The 27,769-nt window shown below is 33.1% G+C and overlaps 1 protein-coding gene across 9 annotated transcripts in view; it reads left to right on the forward strand.

Moving 5' to 3' along the window:
* The window catches only part of LOC117177406 (glucose transporter type 1), a 583,769-nt gene extending 556,014 nt beyond the window's left edge, over positions 1-27,755 (forward strand). For all 9 annotated transcript variants that reach the window (XM_033368061.1, XM_033368060.1, XM_033368059.1 and 6 more), the window contains one exon: positions 27,422-27,755. In XM_033368061.1, coding sequence (XP_033223952.1) covers positions 27,422-27,516 — 95 coding nt within the window. In that variant the 3' untranslated portion in view covers positions 27,517-27,755. The remainder of the gene's footprint in view (positions 1-27,421) is intronic.
* The last annotated feature ends 14 nt before the right edge of the window (positions 27,756-27,769 follow it).

Raw genomic sequence — 27,769 nt, forward strand, 5'->3', positions numbered from 1 at the left:
TGAAAATTCCTTGAAAATTTAAAAATACCCTAAAATATTTCAAATCTTTTACAATATCATACTACATTATTGAAATCAATTAAAAATTCCTTGCAATCTATTCAAATATCATAAAATATATTAAATCTTTCAAAATCTCATATTAAATTACCGTAATCAATTGAAAATCCCTTGGAACATTTTAAAATACTTTCAAATATTGCAATACCTTCAAAATATTTTGAGATACCTTGACTTTTTTTTTTTAAAGATTTTTAAACTACTTCTTTAAAATTCTTTGAAATTCCTTAAAATAAGAAAAATAGGATGAAAATTCCTTGACATCTTTTAAAACATCCTGAAATATTTAAAATGCTTAAGAATCTGTAGAAATCTCTTGAGAATTTTTTAGAGCTCTTGCAAATTCCTTGAAATTTTAAAAATACCCTGAAATGTTTCATACACTTTAAAATCTCATATTAAATTGCTGTAATCAATTGAAAATTCCTTGGCATCTTTTGAAACTTCCTCAAATATTTAAAATCCTTACAAATCTTCTGAAATCTTTTAACATTTTTTAAAGCACTTGACAATATCTTGAAATTAAAAAAAACCATGAAATATTTCAAATCCTTTAAAATCTCATACTAAATTATTAAAATCATTTAAAAATTCCTTGAAATCTATTAAAATATCCTAAAATATATCAAATCCTTTAAAATCTCATATTAAATTACTGTAATCAATTAAAAATTCCTTTTCCTTGGTAGAAAAAAATGTTGATTTTTTAAAGCCCTACAATAATATTCTGTTTCGACTTTGAATTTCATACTCTTAATGGCTCACATTGTACTCACAATGTCGTAGGACATAAAAAGACGTTTTTAGGATGTCCTTTTTTTGATGTCCTGGCGCCCACAAGGAGGTGTTTCACTTTTTAGCGTGAAAAATTAATCATGTCTCGTTTAGGTCTTTTTGGGGCCTCTTTAGGGCCAGCCATGCAGACATCTTTGGGACAACTTTAGGCCAGACATAGAACCAAGAATGCTTTCGTTACTTTCATTCATTCTTTTGGATTTTTAAAACTTTAACTAAATAAAGGAAGCGGATAGGAAGACAAAATAAACGAAAAAGTGAATACAATTTACAATACTTTTGACTGTATAAAGATTCGTATTTTAAATTAAAATTCTTTAATCGTATATGAAGACTTCAAAATTAAAATAGTAAATAATAAAATATTGAATTAATTGTCAAACTCAGAACGTAAATATCTTCAAAATTTGCATTTTTCACCATTTGAATTTTGAAGTCTTTATACGCTTGAACAATTACATTTATTAACATTTAATATTAAACAACAATTTAACAATTAATATTTTAAATCAAAACTGACGAAGGTTAAATCAGGGCTCCATTGACATTATATGAACACGAATTTTTCTCTTTATTTTGTATCTGGGATGTCTTAAAGGTATTTTTCAATAAAAAAATTAATTCTTTGCCACAGCCATTTTTAAAATTTCCAATATTCGAATAATTCGAAAAACAAATATTTTGTCTGTTCTGATTTTTTCAATGGTATATAAAAGAGTAAAAACGATTGTTTACCTCTTAATGTAAATAAATCAGGATTTCAAATGGAAGGAAGTGAGACTAAACATTATCACGGATAACTTTTTATAGCAATTTTTCCAAGGAACATTTTTTCTCTCATAGCTTTTTTCATATCTTGCTTCGTTTTCGAGAAAAACTGAATATTTTGATTTTTATAAATTAAAAATAAAATTCCTTCAGCTACTGCTCCGGTGCAAGTTTTGTATTTTATAAAAAAAAAGTAGTGTGATACTTCCCGGATACAAAACTAAGAGAACCATTCATGGTTTTCGAATCTTTAAGTTGAATTCATCTCAATGGACCCATGTAAAAGTGTTTATACACTTTTAGATTACACCTTCTTTTCAACTAAAAATAAAATATCTGCATTTTTCTTCCTATTTTTATGAATATAACATCTGAATTTATCTACCTAATATGAATATAATTATATACTCTTCTTAAAACAATGACGTGAAATATTATAGAAATAACAATCATTTTCGCAATTATTCTCCATTGAATTACTCTCTCGCTCACCATTTACTCACAATTTAGATTGTAGTCGAAAAGAGACAAATGACAGTCACCCTTGGTGAGTGGCGGTTCTTTGATCACGGTGGGATTTCCCAAAGTCGAAAGTATTTTTAAGTAGTATGAGGAGTAGTCACAGTGATCACGGTGTAGAACCTACAGCGGTCTTTGTAGTAGTCTGTTCGTCTCGTTAAGGCGCTTCCTCAGGCTTGAAAATTAGCCCATGTATTACTCTAGAAAGTTTTTCTCCTACAATTCTGAATTGTATGATTTCATATTTCAACCACAGACTATAAATGTCTAAATGCAGAACCTCTCACAGCGCTTTTTTCGAAAAATGGTCTGGTTCTTGTTTTATTTTAATTAATTGAAAATTGATGCATTTTTTGCGCCTGGGGTGTAGCAAACCGCCACCATGAGTGTACTCATGGCGAACATAGTTTGTGGGCCCTCTGGCTGCTGGAACAGCGGGTGGTCCAGAGTGTCATTTTTTCGACGATACTTCAAACATCGTAAACCTAGGATCGAGCCGAGAATTTCATTTTAGTACTGTGCATTCGGTTCATTACATAACGATAAGACGATTAAAAAAAGAAAGAAGAAAATCGGTTAATCCGTTCAATTTCTGGATACACCTTTTTTCTCTCTTCTCCGATTATACGACAAAAAATACTGAAAAAGATCATGCGCCCAGAATTGGAAATTGTTAAATGGGAATAGTATGGAATTTTTCATGAGTTTTAAAACAATTTCCAATGGTTTAAGCAAATTCAAATTATTTAAACAGTTACTTAATCCCAAGAAATGTAGAAAAGAATTGTATTTTATGATTGAAATGTAAGTGTTTGTCATTGTTTGGAGTAGAAAATTGTTCTAAAAACATTATGTAATTATTTAAACAATTATTTATTGTTTATTTTAAAAAAATTTTAGAAGTGAGACAGAGATGTCCACGTCTTCTACATTGTTATTCTAAGCAACTTTTTGTAGATGTTGTTCCTTAAACAATTAAAAGGTGGGTCATCTATTCTTTGTATACACTATACAGTCATGTAATATACTATTTACTCATTTTAAACAAACTGATTGAGCAAATTAGGATTGTTTAAACGAATAGAAATGTATTAAACATTAAAAGAAATGTATCAAAATTATGTAATTATTCAACAAAACGTAGCATAGGATACCAATTTAGAAAAAGTGGACATCTCTAGCTCAATGTTCAGAATTTTGAAGAAAAAAAACAGTAAATAATTGCTTAAATGATGATATAAGGTTTTTAGAAAATTGTGCTGCTCCAAAGAATGACAAACCATTACATTTCAATCAGAAAACACGATTGTTTGTTCCATTTTTTGGGATTAAATTATTGTTTGAATAATTTACATGTCTCTAAACAATTGAAAATTGTTTAAAAAGTAATGGGAAATATTGAAATTGTCTACTAGTAGTTATTTGTATGAAAAAGGCGACGGATATTTGCTAAAGATTAACAATAATGAACGTAAAAATGTAGTTTTTTTATTTTTGGCTCATATTTGAGGCGCTGTGTGTGCGTAGGGGGGGGGGGCGTTGAAAATAAAATTTATTAGTATGGATTTATTTCGTAAACACTACATCTTGTAAATCGATTGGAAATATATTTATATTTTTTATTACATATTAACATAGTACAAAAAGTACACAGTGTGCCATTTAATTTTATAATTCTATGGCTAGGTCCCCAACTCGAAAAAGAAGGCTCCTCCGCTTTCTGTTAATAATATTTTAATTTTTCGAGTGAGCAATGAAATTAAACCAAATGATGTGAATCTTGAAGCAAAATAGTTCATCAATTCTGTCCAAAACAACACATTTATTGTGACGCAAGCAGGTGTATTTGAAACAAATAAAGATTCAAGAAAAAAGATAGGAAAATTATGATTCTCTATGACTGTAGAGTTTTCAATTTAAAATTTCCACCATGAAATTAAAACAATGAAATAAATGAATAAATAACTGAATCATTGAATGAATGAATAAATGAAATTAATAAGAAAATGGAAATAAAATAAATTACAATTCCATACTTTTGCCATTCCACAGTTTCCAATTCTGGGCGCATGATCTTTTTCAGTATTTTTTGTCGTACAATCGGAGAAGAGAGAAAAAAGGTGTATCTACAAATTGAACGGATTAACCAATTTTCTTCTTTCTTTTTTAATTCGTCTTATCGTTATGTAATGAACCGAATGCACTGTATTAAAATGAAATTCCTTAATATTTTCTAATTTCTAATTTCTTTCAACCGACTGTTATCTTTAACAATAGGAAAGTTGAGTGAGACATGGCAGGCAATCAATCTAAATTTCCGGCTCGATCCTAGGTTTACGATGTTTTAAGTATCGTCGAAAAAATGACACACTAGACCGACCACTTGCTGTTCCATAGCCAGTCAGAGGGCCCAGGAACTATGTTCGCAATGAGTACACTCATGGTGGCTGTTTGCTACTTCCCAGGCGCAAAAATACATCAATTTTCAATTAATTGCAATAAAACAAGAACCAGGCCATTTTTCGAAAAAAGCGCTCTGAAAGGTTCTGCATTTAGGCATTTATAGTCTGTGGTTAAAATATGAATTCATACAATTCAGAATTGTAGCAGAAAAACTTGTCAGAGTAATACATGGGCTAATTTTCAAGCCTGAGGAAGCGCCTGAAGTAGTTCGGCAGTAGTCGGCTATCTGACTCCCGGAATACTCAGTGCACAGCCCCTCAACTTTTATACATTATGTTGAACACTATTGTATGAAATGTGTATTAAATATATGTCTGTACGCCGGCTTAGAATTGCTATTCAGATATTGCAAAGGACCGTATAAAATTGATCTGACATGATGAACGTAATATGGGTCCTTTGTTTTGTATACAGCTACTTTGGAAATTGTATCGTTTGAATAAATTGATATTTGTACAATTCATAATATGCATTTTACTGAAATATACGTATTTTCGTGATCTTGTTTGTATAATTTAAAAAAGGCGTGCATCGTTTGAAAAACAATTTTCTTGTCAAACATTTTGTTCCAACTTGCGCTGTTTCTTGATACATATAATATGTTTGTTTATAATTGTTTGTTTGTCCAGTAAAATGAGTATGAAAGTGGTAAGTATAGGTTCCAATGGCAAAATTTCATGTTCATAACATTTAATTAAGTTCTATACTTACCACTTTCATGAATGGACTCCTTTCATAATCGCAATCTTGTGTTATTCACTGAAGTAAAAGTACGAATAATATTGCACTTCTTTTACTCACTCATTTGAATTGACGGCTCGAAAAACTTTTGCCGTTACCAACCGTTACCAAAAGAAAAGAAACTCGCATAGGTACATAATTTTAATATAATGAAGTTGCTTTATCAGTGTACCTTTTTTTGTACAATGTTTTTGTCTATTGGTCTACCGGATGTTAATTTTTTTTGTCCACTTGTCAAAAACCAATATATTTTTAATAATTATTTTTTTAAATTCAATATCTAAACAATATTTCATTTCGACAAGTAGACAAAAACACTTAACATCAACGTATTTATTAAGTATTAAATTTACCAATATTTCACAATAAAAATAATGCAAAAATAGATATAAATGTGAAAAATCACGCAGCAAATTACGAAAACTTCTTGGGTTTGAATAATTCCCCGGTAGGGGCGGCCCCAGAAAAATATTTCGGGGGGGGGGGGGTCAAAAATATATTGATATAACTTTAGGATACATTGCAACCCGTCATGTATCTGTGTGATTAAAAAAAGTAGTAAATAGGCGATTTTAATTCAGTTTTTAAATCCCCCGCGCTCGAGGTCTTATGCTGATTTGTCAAAAGCTTCGAGCCTCAGATAACGTGCGCGAAAGACGTACAACCTAATTCTGCAAGAAGGCTATGTTCCCTAGGATTCACCACGCATTCCAGGTAAATAATGAGGTACGAATTAAAAACAATGTAACACAATATTAGCATGTGTTCACAAAAATTCTCAGGACGTGGTTTCTATGGGAAATTTTTCTTAAATCTTTGTTCGCGAAATCGTTTTTATTCGTTGAAATCATTATATTATTTGAAATCTATAATTATAGTAAAAAAAAATCTTCTAACATGTTTTGAAACCTTTTTAAATCTTCACAATGTTTTAAAATCTTTGAAATCTGTTGTACTGTAACCTTTTCAAAATATTTGAAACCCTTTAAAACTTTTAAAAGTTTAAAAAGCTTTGTGAAATTGTTATGAAATATTTCAAATCTGATATACACGCCTTTATAAAATGTTCAAAATCCTTTTAAATATTTTTAAATCTTTGATACATTTTGAACTCTTTCGTAATGTTTTTTAGTATGGTGTATACTCAAAAACCGAGTGGTGAAACTCTTTAAAATTCCGTTATATGGCCATGTCTCATTCTAATTCTGAATCTGAGTTAATATTGAAGATTTCAGCTAATAATTTTTATACTTTCCAAGCCAAATATCACAAAAATGTATACTTTAACATTATATAGTAGCGGAGACGAAATTTTCAAGGTCGCTGAACACTCAGCTTATAAGAATAAGCTTATAATTTGCAAGTACCAGAAAAGCAAAAAAGTGAGGTTATGCACAATTCTAAAAGTCCGCAAAATTGGTACGTAAATAACTAGGTATTTTACCTGTTTCCTACTTAATATACTTCACTTAGATATTTTACGTAAAAAACCTTCAGTTACGGGTAACTGCACATCCCTGCTAACGAGTGTCACTGTTGGCTGTAACAGTCTACTAATAGGCCGTAAGAAATCTTGTCAAATGACTGGTTCCTTCACGCCTCCTGCCGGGCTTGGAAGAAAGTATCCTTCCCAAAAACAAGATATTGTATGAAAATAAATATAACAGTTTTGCTTTTTCATATTCATATCGCTTGAACAATTGAAACAATACATAATATTCAAATTTTTAGGTGATATTTTTTAAATTCCTGTAATTAATATCTATTGAAAGAACTTTTACTGTGACTATGTTGTCTATTATTATTTCGTGAGCAAAAAAGATTCAAATTTGACCATTAAAAATTCAGAAATGTTACAATGTCAATTGAACTGTTCGAAATTCCACAATTTCAATGTTAATTGAAAAGTTCAAAGTTATAAATGGGGAAACTTTTATAATTTAACGCTTACCGTAAAACTTCAGAATTTTAAATTGAAATCATTCAAAAATGAAGAAATTATTGCATTTTTAAATAGCAATTTTTTTAACTGAGCTTGTATGGTCAAACTTGTTGGAAAATTTGTAGAATTCAAAATTTTCTATTTAAAAGTATATACTTTCAATTCTGAACGTTTCTGTACATTAATTTGAGTTTCAAAGTCTACAATGGCTACATTATCTACAATATAGGAAAACATGTTAACGGTGACAATGAAGGTGAATTTATTTTTTAAGTTCAGGCGATTGTGTTAATCTATATTTACGGTGAATCATAATTTTTTTACTTTCATCCAAATTTATATTTGGCTAATTTTAAAAGCTAATAATTTGAAATATTAAATTCTGCGTCCAAATCCATCTCATCCCTGTTGGAATTGTCTGAACTCTGAATTAAAAAATTTGGGATTAAAACTTTTCTCTTTGAAAGCTTGTATTTAGCCATTACGCTCACGTTACAGTAGCTGCAATCCGGTCTTGATTTACAACTATTGAAAGTTCATCTAATTAAATGTTGTTTTCCATGAAAATTTGTCATTTTTATGTTGAAAATACAACTATTTGGTAAAAAGTTAATTTGTTTTGTGGAAAACTTAATTCGTTTCTTGAAAATTTGTTTCTGTTCTTCTTCAAAATTTTCTTATTTAACATAAAATATAACTATTCGATGTGTTTTTTTTTACAAATTTCTCGTTTACTGTTGAAAATTCATGCATTTTCATCAATAAATTTATGAGTAAATTTAGATTTATAATTTGATTTAAAAATTCACATATTTAACTGCAATTGAAATTATTTCACGTTTTGTGGGAATTTTATATTTTTTTAGAGAAATTGAATCTTCGTGGTTGAAAATTCACCTATTTAGTTAAAAACTTACATTTCTAACTGAAAACTGAACTATTATACCTATTGATTGACAATTTATCTTTTTTACTTGAAAATGTATGTATTTTGTTGTAAATGAATCTTTTTTGGTAATTTATTTATCTTTTGCATTGGAAATTAAATTATATGGTCTGATGAATAATGTAATTAATTTTTAATTAAAAAATAAAACTTCGTGGTTAGAAAATTCTTTTTCCTTGAATATATTCATCTTTTTATTCGAAAGTTCAACTATTGGGTTGAATATTGAACTCTTGTTAAAATAAATTCGGTTTGATGAAGATTCGTATTTTTGGCTAGAAAATATATAAAATTGGTATGAAATAAAAATATTTGGTAGCAAGAAAACTTTAATGTTGAGAATACATACTTTCGGTTGGTAATTTAACTAGTTTGGTAGGAAATTCAACTATTTAGTTAGAAGTAAAGCTTGTGAAGGGGTAAACATTAATTTAACGTTTCTTTTGGCTAAAGACGCTCTGATGTTCCGTCAGCGCGACTATTCTTTATTCTAACGAAAGTACAGTGAATCGCAAAGGATGGAATATAACTGAAAACTGGGTCTGAGCGTGGTAACATATGACTTTTGCTACTCTAAACTAGAGTGGTTATATTCGGCTATGCCTTTACACTTTCCTAATTGTCGATAGTCCGTGGGAGCGTGAAAATTTTTGGTTAGAAAAAGGAATTCGTGATCAGGTATAAAGGAGATTTAGGTGTCTTGGATATTGAGAAATTAGAGTATGGTAATTCCCTCGGATTCCAAAACGAAGATCTTGATGACAAGAATTAAGTGTTAAAAGCATCTAGTAATAAGACATAAGCCAGCTAATGTGTATCCTAATTTGTTTATTATCATAGGCTATCATATAGTTGTTATTATCTAAATCTTCCAGGATTATCGCAGGACGTGTCCAACTGGGTGACAGTTTATGGGAAGAAAATTTGTTAATGAATTTAACCTTCTATCCTACTTCGTAAATTATCTGAGGCAGCAATATTTTAGATTCGGAGTAGTCGCTAGAGTTAAGGGTAGGTTTGCATTATCTTTTCCGAACGTTGCTTGAAATTGGCTGATTCCTAAACTATCGTGTTTGGTAGTATTATAAGCATGCGTGATGATCTCAAGTAATACGTCCCATTCGGATCGAGTGCCCTCGATACAAGTTCTTAAGAAGTATTTTAGTACCGAGTATGCTCTTTCTAAACTTCCATTCTTTTGAGGGTGATAAGTTGTGGTTTTAATGTGCTTTATTCTAAAAGGGTTCTCAAAGTTTTGTATCAGTTCTGACACAAAGTTTGCACCTTGATCCGCGAGTATATTTTTGGGTGCTCCAAATATATAAATAAAATGGTAAAACAGATTTTCTTTTATCGTTTCACCATTATTAGCTTGTCACCGTTACCACCCATATGGGAGTGTTGAAAGGGGAGTTAAAGTATCGTACTACTCCCTGTTCTAATATTTCGGCAACTTGCTCTTTCACGAACTCTCTATGGCATTAAGGGACCTATAAGATTTAGTATTCACGGTTTCCACTGATTTAAGAACGATTTCGTGTTCTGTAAGGCTGGTGCACGGTATAGGGTCGTTATCGAGTGTATACAGATCTGTATATTGGGAAATTATTCTCCAAATTGGGTCAGCAATGGCTGGTTCTACGTGGTCTAGTCCAGTTTTAGATAGGAGGTTTGCTATTCTTGAATACTTGTCAGGCTTGGTTTCGCGAATTGCTTCATCCGAGATTTTATTCAAACAGTACAAGTCCGATAACTTGCAGTCCGATAAGTTTACACCCCCCTTAAAACGTTACCACACGTACGGCACGCACACTAATTGTGCTTCTTCCACTACGTGCTACTAGAGGGAGCATCCGATATGTCCGCAATTCCTGGAATTTTCCGCCTTTATAGCCCCGAAGTTGGAAAGTTATCGGACTTGTACTGTACTAACAATTTCATCGTAGATAGGGGCTTTAACTAGTTGCGGTATTCTTTAATAGTTGAAGCGGGGTACTTTTATCATTTCCTTTCTGACGTGATACATTCCTTCGGGGATATTTTCTGTTTGATTTATCCAGACCTCAGTTTTAACGGGTAGATCAGTCTGGCTACAATTAATTTTCATGGAATTTGCATCGTCATAGATTCCGTCGTCAAGAAGCGGTACTTTGTATTTTTCTTGGATTAAAAATTTTCTTGTGATCGCATATCTATAACACTTGGTGAAAAATGATAAGCCTATTATACCGTCTTCAGGTAAAGGAAAGTCATTTGAAACAATATGAAACAAATGTTTTTTATTAAGGTAATTATAATAGGTTGGCGTTTGGGACTGATGTCGGTCGTTTCCTATTATAAAATTCATTTTAAGTGGAAAATTCTTGCTGTCCTTCGTCAGCATGCTTTCTTTCATATATATGACAGATACGCGGCTGTATCTTCGCATTGACGTTGCTCGGTGACTTCTTATTGGTTCATTTCCACTCGGGCTAAATAGAGTTGCTCCTCTTCTTAGACATTCCGAACGGCCTGTGGTGGTAGCTTCGGGAAAGCACCTTGTCGAAAATTTCGCGGCATGTACGGCAGACACTGGCTCACGAAATGCCCGGATTTCCGCATTTATGGCAGTTACCAGAGACTGTTCGAGTAGGCTGATTTTGTTTAAACTCGGGTGGTTTAAATGGTGTAGAATTAGCTGGCTTTGGTACAAATTGCCGTGATGGTAGATTGGATTTTGTCCTCATGTGGGGTCGGAAGGTGGTAGATGTTATCCGCGCCGTTTGCGCTTTCTTCAAACACATTTCCATCTCAACAGCATAATTTTGCGCTTCGTTGATGTGGGATGGCTCTTGAGCTTTAACCTGCAACCCTCTTTCACGTCTCATGTTCAGAAAATACGAGGGTGGTTCAAATATGATCGAGACAAACGCTGTAGATGGCGCGCATGTATGTTTCAAAGGTCGTGGCTTGAGTATGTGATAGCTGGGTCCCTTACGAACAGTGTAGCATAGTTTTTGTCGGGATCGCATGTTTCGCGCGCGTGCTATGACCATGAGTGAACGTCAAGTGCCGACCGCCGTTGCGCAACGTATTGTCATTCGTTTTTTAGTGCGGGAAGGCGTTAAAAACACGGAAATTTTTTTGCGTTTGCGAAATCAGTTCGGTAGTGAGCGCCTGAGTAGGGCTGCCGTGTTTAAATGGGCTAAAGCATTCAAGGATGGCCGCGAAACCGTCGAGAATGAGCCACATGATCGTCGACCGCGAACCAGCATGACACCGGACAACATTCGCGGCGTAGAACAAATGATTTTGGAGGACCGTAGGATGAATATTCGAGACATGTTGGCTGAACTTGGCTGCATACTACTCTAACCTTCTGAAAACACACGTGAAACCCGCTTATCGCTCGAAATGGAGAAGCATTCCATCACGAAGTGCGATTCTTCTCCAGGATAGCGCGCCCTCATACCGCGCGTCTCACGCTCGAAACAATATCGGAATTGGGGTGGTAGGTACTGGAACACCCCCCCTCCCCTACAGTCCAGATTTATCGCCCTGCGACTACCACATGTTACATCACATGTTACATGTTACGCACATGGCACATCAAAAGACTTTCTGAAATGTGGGAAAAATGCGTAACTTGTGAGGGGAAATACCTAGAAAAACTGTAAATTTCTGTAAATTTTTTCGAGAGTAAATCAACTTGTCAGAGTATTTGTCTCGATCATATTTGAACTACCCTCGTACCTCTTAGTGCACTTCTTTCCTTTGATACTAATTGCTATCTTCCGTTCCATCGGGCTAGTATTCTTTCTATGTACAGCACATTTAAATTTGTTGACATTTTTACGTTATCTTAAATTGAAATTTTGTTTAGTTTTTGTGGGACCCTGTTTGCAGCTTTCTAATTTCGATCATAACGCTGAGACCCAACCAACTTGTAATCAATGTTGACGTAGCGCGTCATACAAAATCATCGTAGAAGCTGATTTCTGTATATCTAACAGCACGTTTTGCATTTCCGGTTATTTTTTCCGCTAATATAAAATCTAATAACACATTGGGTTCGCTGCACCTGCGGTTCGCGCGCTTGACGCTCCTAATAATATTTTCTATGCCCATATCGTATCCGCTAAGGCTTTTGATTGGGCGGATCATGTCTTTAATGGAATAGTATCGGCTACAGCTGTGACTTATTTGAAGGTTCATCTCTTTCGTTGAAAATTTAACTATTCTGATGTAAATGTGTTTTCTATGTTGCTGAAAATAAATTTTTGAAACTGTCAATTAATCTATACCATTTTTGGATGAAAATTGACCTTTTTCAGTCAAAAATTTAACTATTTGGTCTTTCTATGCAGAAATTAAATTATTTTATAGAAAATTGATGCTTTTTGGTTAAAAATCAAATATTTCGGTTGAAATATCAACTGTCAATATTTTTTGGTTGCAAAGTCCATTATTTTTTGCAAAATGCAACTATATTGTTAAAAATCAAAATCATAATTTTTTGGTGGAAAATTCTATTATTCACTTAAAGTTGAACTACTGAGTAAAAAAATTAATTTTTCTTATTAAGGATTCATAATTATAGTTAAAAATTCCACTATTTGCTTTTAAATTAACTTTTTTGCTAAAAGTTTGACTGTTTTGTAAAAAATGCATTTTTGGGCGTTAAACACAACAATTTGATAGAAAGTTAAACTATTTGGTCGACAATTAAAATTTTAGTTGAAAAATCATATTTTTGGGTTAAAAATTCAGCTTTTTGTATATAATACTCTTTTTGACTTAGAAATTCAATAATTTCGTTGAAACTTCATGTATTTTGTTGGAAATTGATCTCGTTTGGTAGAAATTTAATCTTTTTCGTTGAAAATTGATCATTTTTGTTTAAAAATGCAATTTTTCGGTTTAAATATCAACTGTACATCTTCTCGGGTTAAACGTCGATTATTTCACTAAGAGTTGAACTACTTTGTAAACAATAGGTTTTTTTCAACAAGGTTTTTTAATTATGGTTAAAAGTTTAACTCTTTGATTGAAGACTCATATTTTTCGCTTCAAAAATTCAACTTTTTGTAGATAATTCGTCTTTTTGACTTTAAAATTAAATAATTCCGTTGAAAATTCATGTATTTTGTTTAAATTTTGTCTTTTTTTTGTAGATCATTAATTTTCTCGGTCGAAAATTCATCTTATTAGTTGAAATTTAACAACTTTGTTAAAAATTTATTTTTTCGGTTTAAAATGATTATTTTTTATCTGAAAATGTAATTATTCTAGGATTGGTTAAAAATTAATCGTTTTTATCTGGAAATTGAACTATTCCATTTTTATTAAAAACTTTATCCTTTACATTGTGTTAGTTAAAACACCAATTATTTGACAGAAAATTAATTTATTTTGTTAAAAAGTAAACATTTGGGTTGAAAATTGATTTTTTTTTATTTTTTAAATCTTTTCAAATACTTACATAAAATTAATTTTTCAAAATAAAAAATCATTTTCAATTTTCTTAGCAATTATTACAATCTTTGTTGTTCTTTTTAAAGATTTTATAATTCTCAAAAAGCTTAATTTTTTTTTTTAATCTGCAAAAATCTATATCGTGTTTCAAATTATTTGAAATAATTTCAAGTTTTAAATTAATTTTGAATATTTTTTTACATTAAAATTGTAGCGTTCAAACATAAAATTTAGCTCATTACAAATTTAACAATTCAAGTCTTTCTATATCGAACCATTCTGTTCAAATTTGTATAATTTTTAACATTCAAATATTGCTGATAATTAACGGAAATTTCTTTTTTTATTTGAAAAATTTCAAATTGAATGAGTTAAATATAATTTTTTTTTTAGTCTGAAATAATATTTGAAGTTATAATTTAAAATAATTTTATGAACTAATATCTATTAATTCTTTAATTCTGAACGGATTCAGAATCATCTTGTAAAATAAATTATTTTTCAATTCTTAATACCTTAAATAAATTTTAAACATTTTATTTTTATATTCTTTTAATTAAAAAAAAATCCTAATCGAAAACAAATAAATTAATTTTCTAACAAACAATTGGTGTTGATTGACTAATACAATGTACAGGACAAAGTTTCAACAAAAAAATGAATAGTTCAATTTCCAAATAAAAACTGTGGTCAAAAATTGAATTGGACAAGAAAAAAAACGAATTTTCAACAAAATTGTTAAATTTTCAAGGGAAAAGGTGAATTTCTGACCAAGAAGATTAATATTCTATAAAAAAAAACGATTTTCGCACAATATATACGATTAATTTTTAATCAATCCTATGATAGTTGCATTTTCAGATGAAGATAAATAATTTTTAACAGAAAAAATTAGTTTTCAACAAATTTGTTAAATTGTCAACCAATTAGATAAATCTTCGACCAAGAAAATTAATGATCTACAAAAAAAGATAAATTTGAAACAAAATGCATGAATTTTCAACAAATTATTTAATTTTAAAGTCAAAAAGACGAAATAATCAACAAAAAGTTGATTTTTTTAAGCGAAAAATATGAGTTTTGAATCAAAGAGTTAAACTTTCAACCAAATAGTTGAATTTTCAACTATAATTAAAAAACCTTGTTGAAAAAAAACCTATTTTTTTACAAAGTAGTTCAACTCTTAGTGAAATAATCGACTTTTAGACCCAAGAACATGTACAGTTGATGTTTAAACAAAAATTGCATTTTTAAACAAAAATGATACATTTAAAACCAAACAGATTAAATTTCTACCAAACAAGGTCAATTTCCAACAAACCATTCGTTACCGGAGAATTTCCTCTACTTTACCGGAAATTTCTACATTTACCGGTAATTATAGTTAACCACCCAACACTAATGAGAGAGGATGTGTACCAAGTTGCAGGCGAGTAGCGCGCGACGCATTTGGTGTTCCAGCTCTGAAAGGTCCTCAGGACGTCCTTAAGACGTCCGCCGAAAGACGTATAAAGGAAAAGCTTAGGACTTGTGTGCCCACTGCGTGTATTTTTAAGTATGTCAGTTAAGTCTCAGTCAGTATTAGTTGTATAATTTTAAATTTTATTTTCCCGATAAACGTGGAATGACAGTTTCCCTAATATTTCCTAACAGATTCTTCACGTTTAAACCTTTCACTTGCGCAATCGTGCTACGAGTACACGTAAGGTTAATTCAAGGTAAGTTTTTTGTTTATTGAAAAACACAGAGGCCAGGCAACGCCATAAGCGTGTGTACCGTCACGAACCTAAGGATTATTATAGTTTGTATAAAAAATGTCTTTAACATCCCAGAATGTTATAAACTTATTCTACAAAACAGTTAATCCGTACAATTTTTCTATCTTCTCATGCTTATGTTGATAAATCAGTCTCTATCTTCTCTTACTTATTCTTATTTACTCACTATTTCCTTACTCTGGAAACCGTAGAATCCTTGTTCCTCGGCGTTGCGTGCTGTGCTGAATGCTGCGTTGCCAGCTTCAAGAGACAGGCAGTTGCCTCTTCCGCCTGTTTGTTGGCTTCATTTAGTGCAACAGCACATTCATTGTAAAGCAAGGAGCTATATTTAAAACAAAGATTTAGAAAAAAGAGACAGAAAGATGATGCATTTCGAGTTTTCTGTAGAAAGTTATGGAATAGGAATTGCTAAATAACAGGTTGCGAATTGCATACCCTTCAAGTATAATCTTGAAAATGAAATAACTTGCAATTCCACATTTTTCGGATTTAAGAATACGCAGAAGCTTTCTTCAATATTTTTTGTCGTAGAATCTGAGAAGAGATGATAAGTTACGAAAACTATCAAGAGACATTGAACGCCCTGCATCTAACGGATTGCATCTAATGCAGAATATTGAAATTAAATTTCTTAATATTTTAATCATTTTTAATTTTTACTTTCAACCGGCTCTTATCTCTAACAAGAGGAAGGTTAAGTGAGGCATGGCAGGCACTAAATGAAATCCTGAGATCGATCCTCGGTTTTTAGGATTTATAAAGTATCGTCGAAAAAATAACGCTCTAGTTTCATTCGGAAATGACGGCCCTGAATTTCTTTCATCACGGGTACTCTCATGGTGACCGTTCGCTACTCCCCAGGCGCATAAGATGCATACAATTTTCAAATAATTACAATAAAACAAGAACCAGACCATTTTTCGAAAAACCCCTGTTTGAGGGATTGTATTTACCCACTAGGCTTATGTGGTTAAAATATGAGATCACAAAATTCATAATTGAGGAAAAAAGCTGTCATTTGTAAATGCATATGTTAAATATTAAGCCTGAGGAAACACCTTAAATATCGCTTGACATGCGTCTTGTTGTTTTTTCTTGAACGAAAAGGTCTATAATAAAGATGCCTATGTACCATGTCCAATTTGCTCGAATTGCTCGCCTGGAAGTAGAAATGACTCTTTAGTGAGTGCGCAAGCGCTACGAGCCCTCTTCTCACGCAAGGAGAAGTGCATGTGAAACAGCTTTTGAAAATAAAGTAAGTTTATCAGGTTATGCGAATTTGTCTTATTTTGCAACCGGCAAAAGTTTTTGGAGCTATCAAGTAAAATATATGTCTAAAAGGTGTATAATATCATTCATACTTCTAGCTAAGTGAATGACTAGACTGACCTAAAATCGCGGTAATCAAAGGAGTACGTTGTAAAAGTGGTCAGTATACATTTTAATTCCAATTGCAATATTTCATGTCCATACAATTTCATTAACCCTTGTGTGACCAATTAATTAAATATACACTATTGGCCAAGCGGGTACCCGGGTACCCATGTACGAATTTGTAGGTAAAATTCCACTGTAACTAAAGTTTTTGTATGGATTAGAAGCATATTGATTTATTTGTCGTTAACGAAGGTATTTTAATATAAATTCAATAGTAGAATTATTTTAAATAAACTTTAAAATCCTAAGTCAGGTATAAAACGGGGAGAGCTGTACCGTGAATTTCTTCATTTTGTGAAGTTTAGACGTGTTGAGTTGAAAAGGTAAACAGAAAGAAGGACTTCTATATTGTTTTGTATCTGGGAAACATCCTAGAGTCCCTTTGAAACATATTTACAACAGAAAGAAGGATTTCTATATTGTTTTGTATCTGAGAAACATCCTAGAGTCCCTTTGAAACATATTTACAGATTTGAAAACCAGTTAGGTTTAGTGTCTATCTTTACAATAGATACAGTCAATACAGTCAGCTCGAACGTTTTTAGATATTTTTGTGTTCTTGTCTGCGTATTTTTTCCAAAGTCTTTTATAAATTGTTTGTTCAGTTTTTATTATTTGTGATGATAAAATAACGATGATTAGTTTGAATTTGCAAATTTTATGTGGATTGCGAAAAGATGGCAGAGATATCGAAATCATTAAGATTATATTCATTTTGTTCGATAAAAAGAAATTAAAATGAATATTATTTACTATAAAATATTGTTTGATTGTTATCTACTCGCGTTTTGTATGAAAAGATTACAATTTCATGATAAATTACATAAAATCCATTATTTTTGTATGCGGGTACCCGAGTACCTGGTTGGCTTCACAAGGGTTAAATCCCATGCTTAACACTGCCATGCAATTTCATTAAATTCTATGATTGCCACATTCATAACGCACTTTTGATTACCGCAATCTTATGTAACATAGTAATCCACTTAACTAAAAATAGTGATTATTCATGCAGACCGAGAGACAGGAAAGGATACTCTATAGAGTATCCTTATAGTATCCACATAGTATACTTTCCGTGCCGTGCAACAAATACTAAAAAACACAGCAAGATCAACTTTTGAATTGGTGAAATTCGAATTCCACGTTAAAATTCCCATTAAAAGGTCACGGAGTGATCTTAATAGTTTTTTTGTAGCGTTAAAAACTTTAAAAAATATATAAAACGTATAACGCCTGTTGACTGCTACACTTCAAACGCATCATCTGTAAGTAGCAGTCAGCAGGCGTTACAGGTCTTTTTTTTATAACTTTTTACCGTTACAAAAAAACTATTGTGATTACTCCATGACCTTCTAATGGGAATTTTAACGTAGAATCCGAATTTCACCAATTTAAAAGTTGATCTTGCTGTTTTTTTATTGTTGAGTTTTGGTTGCATGATACGGTAGGGATACTATGTGGATACTATAAGTACAGTATGCATAGTATCTTTTCTGTTCACTCGGTCTGCTAGGGTACAGAGGGACTCGTCGGATCAGGAAGGACCGGGTCTCAACTTTCGATCACCCTAGCAGATCGAGTGAACGGAAAGGACACTCTACAGCGTATTCTTATAGTATCCACATAGTATCCCTTCGGTATCATGCAAAAAACTTTTAAAAACAGCAAGATGGGGATTTAATTTTTTGCAATTAGGATTCTGCATTAAATATTCAATTAGAATAGCATAGAGTAATTGCAATAGTATATGATGAGAAATAGCACTAAAGGCAGCAAAATTCATAGTGGGATTGAGTTTAATGGTAAAAAAAGGTCACTGAGTCACTTCATTATTTGTTTAGCACAAAAAAACAAGATATAATTTATTAATAAAATAGTGTCAGAGTTACTGCCTTCTAGCAAAAGGCTACATTATACCAACAATTCTATACAAGTAAAACGAGTAAACATTCCGACTCGCGCGCTTCGTAACAATTTACAGACTGGCTCTGACCACCTCAACATTTCTAACGACGAAAAGGTATATTAGCGTTGACAAGATAAGAACGGTACCTTTGCAGACGCAAAAGAGGGAGAGCAGAATACTCACATGAAACATTAACAATCATACAACACAAAAATAGAAAACCTACATGCAATATCTGCAACAGTATTTTTTAACCGTTAAAATTTTTTTTAAATGTCATGCACTTCTGCTAAAGGTGACTTGAAGCGTATGCATACTCGCTTCAGTAGTATGTTGCGACTTGCGCCGCGGCCTTGTTTTCTAAGGTTTCCACTGTATTGCGCCAGCACCCAGCCAAAATTCTTAGTTATCGACGTATAACGCCTATCAACTGGCACTAGAACAATATGTGATTGAATCCGCCTTTTGCGCATGTAAATGATAGGTATTCTAATTTTTAAAGTTTTCAACGCTGAAAAACTATTGCCAGTTAAATACCGATCTGGCTGTTTTTTGAGTTTTTGTTTCATGACGCGGAAGGGATATTATGTGGATACTATAAGGATACGCTGTAGAGTAGGTCTGTCCAGAGAGGTGAGTTCGGCTCAACCACCACATGTTTGAGCCTTGATTATCGCCATGATTCAATACCGCAGATAAGTTTTGAAGTAGGTGCTTCAGGGCGTCTAATTTGAAATTCAATATTTTTTATTGTAATGCTAAAAGATGCAACTCGAACGAAAAAGAAATGTTTACTAATATCCTGAACTTGAAAAATAATATATTTTTACTACATGAATTTTATGTTATCAATATTGCAACAATTTCAAAATGCGACTAGTTAATATATTATTACATTTTACTTTACAATAATCAATTAAGAAAATGTATAAACGCCATAACTTTAAATAGGTGTTTTGCAAGATCCTGATTTCAAATAATTTTGACAATTCCCTTGTAAAGTGTAAACTAATATTTAAAAAATGCTGAAACCATTGCCTTTTAATATTTATAAAAGTCCATACATTTAATGTAAATGTATTGCAATACAGTAATATAGTTTAGAGAATGTAATTGCCTCTTTTATTTCTTATTATAGGGAAATTAAATAGTGAAATAAAAAAGGCCTTAAAATTCTCTATTGCAACAAATTTGGAAAGTTGAAAATTTCGCTGCGTTTTCTCTGATAAAAACGGTTTATGCAATTAATCGAAGATTAATTACCAACTTTATTCAAACAAAATATTATGTGCTTTCCCTATGACTTATGCATTATTTCACTCCTGATAATTAATTATTTAAATTCAAAATTACTTCATTTTATTTTAAATTCAGTCGCCATAACACACCTTTCGAGATACTATGTATCTACAGCACTGGATACATCCCTTCCATTTCAGAAACCGAACAGCACCTAAGCTGAGTAGAGAGACTGGTGGTAGAACTTAAACATGTGCTGATTGAATCGAACTCCCCTCTCTGGACAGGCATTCTGTAGAGTATCCTTTCTATTAACTTGGTCCACTAGGGCAGGCAGGTTACAGAAACATATCTTTGCTACACATCCTGGTGATGTCTCTCAAAATGTACAAGGCCCTAATATTTGACCGGCGATTACAGGCCGATGAATTTTCATACATATAGCACTGACTTCCATCGCATGGACCTTACTGCGTCTTTGCGCGCGTGTGCCTAGATATCAAGGCCACTGGAGAAGTTTACGAGTGGTCCAGTGGTCCATGATCCAACAAACCATCGTCCCGCCAATTCGATGCTCAAATGCATACAACTTAGAGAGGCCTAAAAACCCCCACCATACGCGGTACCCTCACTATACCCTGCAACTCGAATATCGTCACAGAATTTTATTTACTTTTGCGTGGGAAGCCATGGTTTGTTGGATCATGAGTTGGATCATGGAGTGGTCCCTACTTCCCTCCGAGAATTTCGATGCGACGAGTCCCGATGCAACAGGTCCTACTGTACTACTTACAGGCCTGGTATTTATGGTGCTGTTGCTCCTAACAAATCGCATGCTCTAAGATTGATCTCCTTATTCCTTCGTCTATGTGAATGATGTTGTAATTTTTAATGTAGTAGTTATGTAGTTGTCAACATTGTTAATTCTTAAGTGTGCAAATAAGAAATGTAAAAAGTATATCCAGATTTCCTAAACACTAAAGACTTATAGAAAATAATTGTTGAGACATTCTCTATCGATCTATGATTTTTGTAAGTATCGGCACTGTAATTAAACTGCAATTCCCCCAGTACTGCGCCAGTGCTCGTCCGCCAAGTCTTGGCTGGTCGTTGGCATGACAAAATCACCCAGTACTGTGCCAGCACTGGTCCACAAAGCTTTTGTGAGCATTTGTATTTAGTGAGCGCGTTAAGATATGTAGTATGATATATTTATAAAAATATCAAGGTAGTTATTTTAATAAACTTTAGCATAGTGAATATATAATGGAAAAATTGACATCTATATTTCTGTGGTGAAAAGGTGCATATATAAACATTCAACGGAGATTTTTTATGGAGATCTAAATGACGGCAGTTTTTGGCACTTTAAACCATGCTCTTTTAACTTTTGTAACTAAATCGCTTATTAAAATTACTATTAATGAAAGACAAGTAGGCTGCATTTAATTAAGTTCTAAGTTTGTCCTTTTTTTGAGAAATTCAAATTAGGCCCTCGAAGCCTCCATGCATTTCAAGCGACAAAGTTTTTGACGCAGAAGAACTTTCTTAATCTCTACCGAAACGTTACATTCGACTCAAGCAGGCAAAAGCATCAACAGTGATGATCGCTTTATGTTTTTCAGTGTCTGTAATTTCCTGTATTTTGTGGTAATATATTTAAATTAAGATTGTATATAGTTTTTATCAAGAAATATTTTGAATCATCGTCTGATAGCTTATTTCACAAATTTTGTCCAGTTTGTCAGCCATTATTTCCTTTTTAGAAGTTATTACACTTTTATAAAAAAGTAAATACTTTCGATGTCTAAGATTATCATAATAATATAATATATACATGAATAAAGCTCTTCTAAAAATATAAATTACTTTTACACAGTTACTGTCGATAACTATAAATGTTTCTTTATAAAAAAAAAGAACCTTATATTTTACTAAGCCAAGTTGAATCTATTGATCTTCCAAGTACGTATATGGACAACACGACTGTTCAGTAAACGTTAAAATTATAGGGAACTAAATATGATTATCATTGATGGTTACCAGTACCAATTCCCAAATGGTGCTGACCTGCGGATCAATAGATTTTAACGATCCATTCGCTATTCTGCACAGTTCCTCGATGCTGCAATTAAGAATTATCATGTTACTTTAACTAAATCACTTCAACGCAATAGGGGGGGGGGGGGATTCGAACCCATAAGCCTAAGCGCGCAAATCAATATTTAAACCACTACACTATTACACGAGTTGCGATCTGTAAAATAATTTCAAAATGCATTTGTAACTGAGAGGTCGTCACCTCGGGAATGATTTCTCAATACGCGCCCACGCCATCGCGGCATATAAAAATAAAATTTCAAGTGTATGCCATTTGTGAATAAGTTATGCCATCCAAAATTGTGTTACTTTTTATAAAAGCTCTTCCTTGCTAAATGAGAATGTGGAGTTATGTGACGACTGTCACAGAAATATCAAAAAGTAATGTTTTTTAGGTGTTGTAATCCATCCATTATCGACTGCGCCGTGTATTCGCGCGGGAGTCCGCGCGGATAGGTTGCGTTGTTACGCAACCTATTTTTAGTTTATTTTACTAAAAGATAACAGTTTATACTGTTTAAGTTACAAGAAACTCTACATTTCATGATAAGTAAATATTAAATTTCTTTTTCCTGCGTGTAGAGATAATTTAAGACATATAATTTATAAATGTCATATTTATCATCCTTGTGGGAAATTTGTTTTAAAATTTTGAATATGCTACATTATTACGCACATAATTAAACTTTCCTATTATATTTTCAATTATCCCATAATTAAGAACATATTATTGTAGTTTGGTTTTATATTAGGGGCCAGCCATATTCCACGTAGACAGTTATTGGAAGGGAAGGGGGTGACACAAGTCTACGATTGTTTACGATGGGAGCCGGGGGTTCTCGCCAAGATCCACGTGGACACTGCTTTTGGTTTGGATTTCATTCCTTGTTTCATTAGGCTTTTGTTTTCAAGCAAAACCAAATTTTCAGGAATTTAACGCTCCTTTTGGCTTCCTTGTTTTTTAATACAACGAATATGAAAATTTTCATAAAATATGAAATAATTCCACGGGGACAGAAGAGTCAGGGAGGGGGATAGTAAAAAGTCCACGTTTGTTCATAAGGGTGGAGGACAAAGTGATATAACATTGTAAACGTGGTATATGCAAGGCCTCTAAATCTAGGGTTTGAAAAAATTACAAATTACAAATTAAGTAATATTACGCGCGCAGTATTATAATAAATATATGTATAGTACCGTAAGTGGGCGGTTAAGTAAATATGCCTGTTCCGTCGTCAAGGACGGGATCTAACGTCCCACCTCCTGTGCCACGCTACTTTAATTATAATTAAAATATGTAACCACAATTTACAGCTAATGACAGAAAATACACAAAATATAACCATCATCACTGATGAAACTTTTAGCAATGTTTAGGCGAATGTGGCGCCGCAGTGGGGATCAAGAAGGTAATTTTTAATTCAGAACTTTGACGCATGAAATGCATGATGTCTAAGGGGGCCCGGTAATAATAAGGAGCAGGGCCATCATGTTTTTGAAACTGCTTCGAGTTTTCACAATAGTTTTCGGTAGTCTTCAAAACTTTAAGAATATGCCACTGAAGTATAGGGTCATGTTGACGTGTACAAATAACAAGGTTTCAACTCGGAGAAACCAAATGAAAACGTGCTACCGAATTAAAGACTCTGATATTCTCAATGCATTTTATAAGGGATTTTGTAGTTTCGAGTTTTCTCCACGCGACTTAGCTCCTCCACGAGTAAGCACCTTTTCACTTGCTCTCCTCGAGATGGACCTAGTCATTTTGACAAGTTGATGTGCAATGCAAAAAAATTACAGGACTTGTGAAGACACCTCACTCTAATGCGTGAATTGTCATCATTGCAGATTCAGCTAATTTGTGGGAAGGAACGCAAAGATACAAGTTTCCCGTGGGCATACAAGGGAATACAGGTCTAGAACACTTTCGCTCCCTGAATATATTTTCGGAAAAAGAGTAAAATATGTTATAAACTTTGAAAACCGAACAGATCTTGTCTTTCTACCAGACGACAATTTCGACGTGCAATCACGTATTTGCTCGATTTTCGACGCGTATAACATATTTTTCCCATTTTACCAACAAAGATGTAGGGAGTCAAACTCTTCTAACCCTGTAATCCCTTTTAGACTCCGAGAAAACTCGTATCTTTGTGATGTTTCACAAATAAGCTAAATCTGAAATAATGTTAAACGATTCACGCGTTAAATTAAGGTTTCTTCACAAGTCCTGTGAAATTTTCATGATCCGCTCTTAGAGATCATCAAGGATCCATGTGGATCTATACCTTACTAACAAGCATATAGTAGAATATATTGGTAACATTTCACATTCATCCTTAAAACCTTTTCTAATTTCTACAACAATCATATTTTAAAATAAGGTTAAAATGATCTACTATTGTTCCTATTTGATAGAATACAGGTAAAATAAAACCTCAATTTGTCTCGAAATAATTACACGTACAGATAAACACTTATTATGCCTTTTTATCACAGATTTTATCAATCATCTTTTTCTAATTGAAGATGAAAATACAGGAACTACATAAATTATTCCTTGAATGTTATATCCACTAATATTACGAGTACTTTTCGGAGAAGGTACAAGAAACAAAACAGTTCATATTTCTCAAACCTTCTTAGGAAATAAAAAAAAAATTGAGAAGGTATCTGTATACGATCATGTAAAGAATCTTGTTTCAAGCATTAGAGTTGAAGGCATTCCTTAAGTCCAGCTTGACTAATAAACAGATGCTCTTCACGCTACTTCTGTGTGGATTCTAGCTCGAATTTTTTAACAAGACTTTGGCTTGGTGATGGCTGATGAAGAGACTTTCGTCTTGTCTAGTCTCGTAAAACCAATCTTTGCATCTTTCATTGCGAGTTGACAACCCAAATGAAGTAGCGCGAGTTATACATTATTCATGTCAGGAAAGGATGCTTTTTCTCTATATCCTTAATGAATTTCGTGGGTATACCATCTGAATGCAGTGCTATTCGCACATAACTTTCCTGCATTGCAATGTCTCTATAATGTAAAAAAGAAGTATCTCCGCCAGTGGTGGTTATCCCCATCATCTCCTTCCGAAAATGTTCTGGAAAAAAATCTCTAGCTATAACGTGCTATCCCTGCCGTTCTACGGAAAAAGGCAGTAACTGCAAAAAACGAAAAATATTTTTTTTCTGTGACTGAAAGCGCTAAAGAGAGATCTATGGATCTATCTCAATAATTTATTTTAATTGAGAATATTTCTTAAATCAATTATTGCATCATCAGCATAAAAACAGCAACTGGAAGCCTTTAAAGTTATGTCCACGGGAAGAGGACGCATCTGCAAGAATCGGAAGTTACTATACAATCTAGGAAACTAGCACCTGAATTCCATGTAGACTTCTCTGCATGAAGAAAACTTCTAACAATTGCTGCCGTTTTGTGTAGAAGCAGCCAAATCTCCCGGCATCGACTTCTACGGTATACGGCAAAAACTACCTGCTCAAACTATTATAATTTCCGTATTGCTTTTTCCATCAAACGCTTTGGAATTTTGATAGCATCTGCATTTTTACATATTAATTAACATTTTTATGAATGGGTGAGTCGTATAGAAATAACCTAATAACAGGTTCAAACGTTTTCATCGATTTATTCTTTTCGCTGCTTTCGTGCTTTCTGCATTTTTCCATAGAACGGCAGATCTGCTATCTATGGCTTCTTCACCTCCTCCAATGATATCTTATCAAACATCAACGTCGTGTGGGCTTTCGTCCGAAGCTTGACGCGATATTACGTGCGGTCAAACAGCCCATCCGCTTCTTTGTTGGTTGTTACGATGGTACTGGACGCTTCTAGCAAGCATTTTTAAATGCTTGTTTACAAATGGAATTCTACACAGAAATTTAATCCACATTGAATTTGACAACCTCCTGTTGCTTCTTGCTAAGCGGGGTTCCCACTGCTCTGGACGTTTGGTTCTTTCTTGCCACTCGGAAAACTACTAACTCATCCCCAACTCGTGATCTGCATAAATCCCTTGCCCAGTATTGCTCGCTGACGATGAATCGATCGGCGCTCAATTCATAAACCCATTGGTACATCGGGGATTGTGCTAATTCCATCGGCCGTATATTACCGTGCAAGACTACCATCACTGCTCACAACCCAATAAGACCATAGACATGATATCAAAAACAACGGGTGAATAATCGAGTCCTTCTTCTGACCATATACAGCTGAAATAACAGATTTTGATGTAGCTAATTCGCTACAATTTCACACTCAGATACTCATCCATTCTCCCTGATCTCTGCCACATCCTTGGCTTCATCTAGATCTCTTACACATAGCAACCTTAATCCTTGTTTCGAATGAGTTCTCGCCCACGGCTGTTCATAAAGATTTAGCAAACTTGACCCTATCCTTGGAGTTTACATCAATTTCCACAAGAAAATGTTTAGTTTTCCCCCCTAAAGCTTTCACCTTGGCCGTCAACACCCATCTCGATAGGACTCACCTTTTTGCAAATATCTGGAAAACATCCGCATAAATCTAGCCTTCCCACTCTGTTGATCGTGTTATTCAGCGCCTCCATGATTGCCAGAAGCTTTCTGTACGCACTCATGTGCACCTAAAATGAGTATTTAACGTAGTACCAGGTTCTTCATAGATTTTTCTTCAACTTCGTTTTGGAACTTTTCTAAAGGCCTAAATCTTCGTCTTCAGATGGGCTTGGCGATTTCTAAACTCATCAGGATTCATAAGATTTTAGTATCATTGACTATAATTAATTGCATATTACCTCTATAATTCATTATAATACATTATAATTCACCTGAATACACTTAAAATTCGTCCGTATTCGTGCAACAAAAATGCTGTTATTCTTAGTGCAAAGTATAGAGCTAACTATAATAGTCTTCAGTACAACATTCACCAATTCATTTTCTTATACAAATTCAGATTTTTAAAAAAATCCGAAAATAATGCCCAGTACCGCAGGTATCGACAGCCCAAGGAAATAAAAATAAATTTGTTGATATTGATTAGTGTTAATTAGAAACAATACTAAAAATGTGTTTTTTTTTGTAAAAGAAGTGGACTCATAAAATTGGACTGTATGCATCAATTTAAAATGCATTATTATTAAAAATTCCTTTTAATTTTCATTTTATGTTCGATTTTTCCGACAAGAAAAGTTCTGTCCTGAAGATCGATAATTTCATCTTTGGCTTAAAAGCATACATAAACTAATTAGTTGTATTTGTAATAGTTGTATTTGCAGCTGGTTCTTCCGTCGCCCCCGCTCAACCCGTGAGGCCACCGCCACCGCTTCCCCTGCCACGTTGTCCGAACAACGGTGTCTGACAATGGGAAATTCCTCTTAATATTGGAAATGTGATGTTAATAAATAATCCGCCTTTGCTACTCGATACAAACAGCTTGACCTTAGAGAACCAGCTCCACGACTCAAAAAAAGTTTACGTCGCAAGGTGACGACAAAAGACGAAGAGACTACTACCAACTTCGAAAGTGACAGAAGCTGTACAGAATATTGAATATGGACCTCATTCATACACTGCATTGATATTCGAATTAAAGACTTTTTACCTTGAACTCA

Source organism: Belonocnema kinseyi, chromosome 7 (genome assembly GCF_010883055.1).
Source record: "Belonocnema kinseyi isolate 2016_QV_RU_SX_M_011 chromosome 7, B_treatae_v1, whole genome shotgun sequence".
Lineage (NCBI taxonomy): Eukaryota > Metazoa > Arthropoda > Insecta > Hymenoptera > Cynipidae > Belonocnema > Belonocnema kinseyi.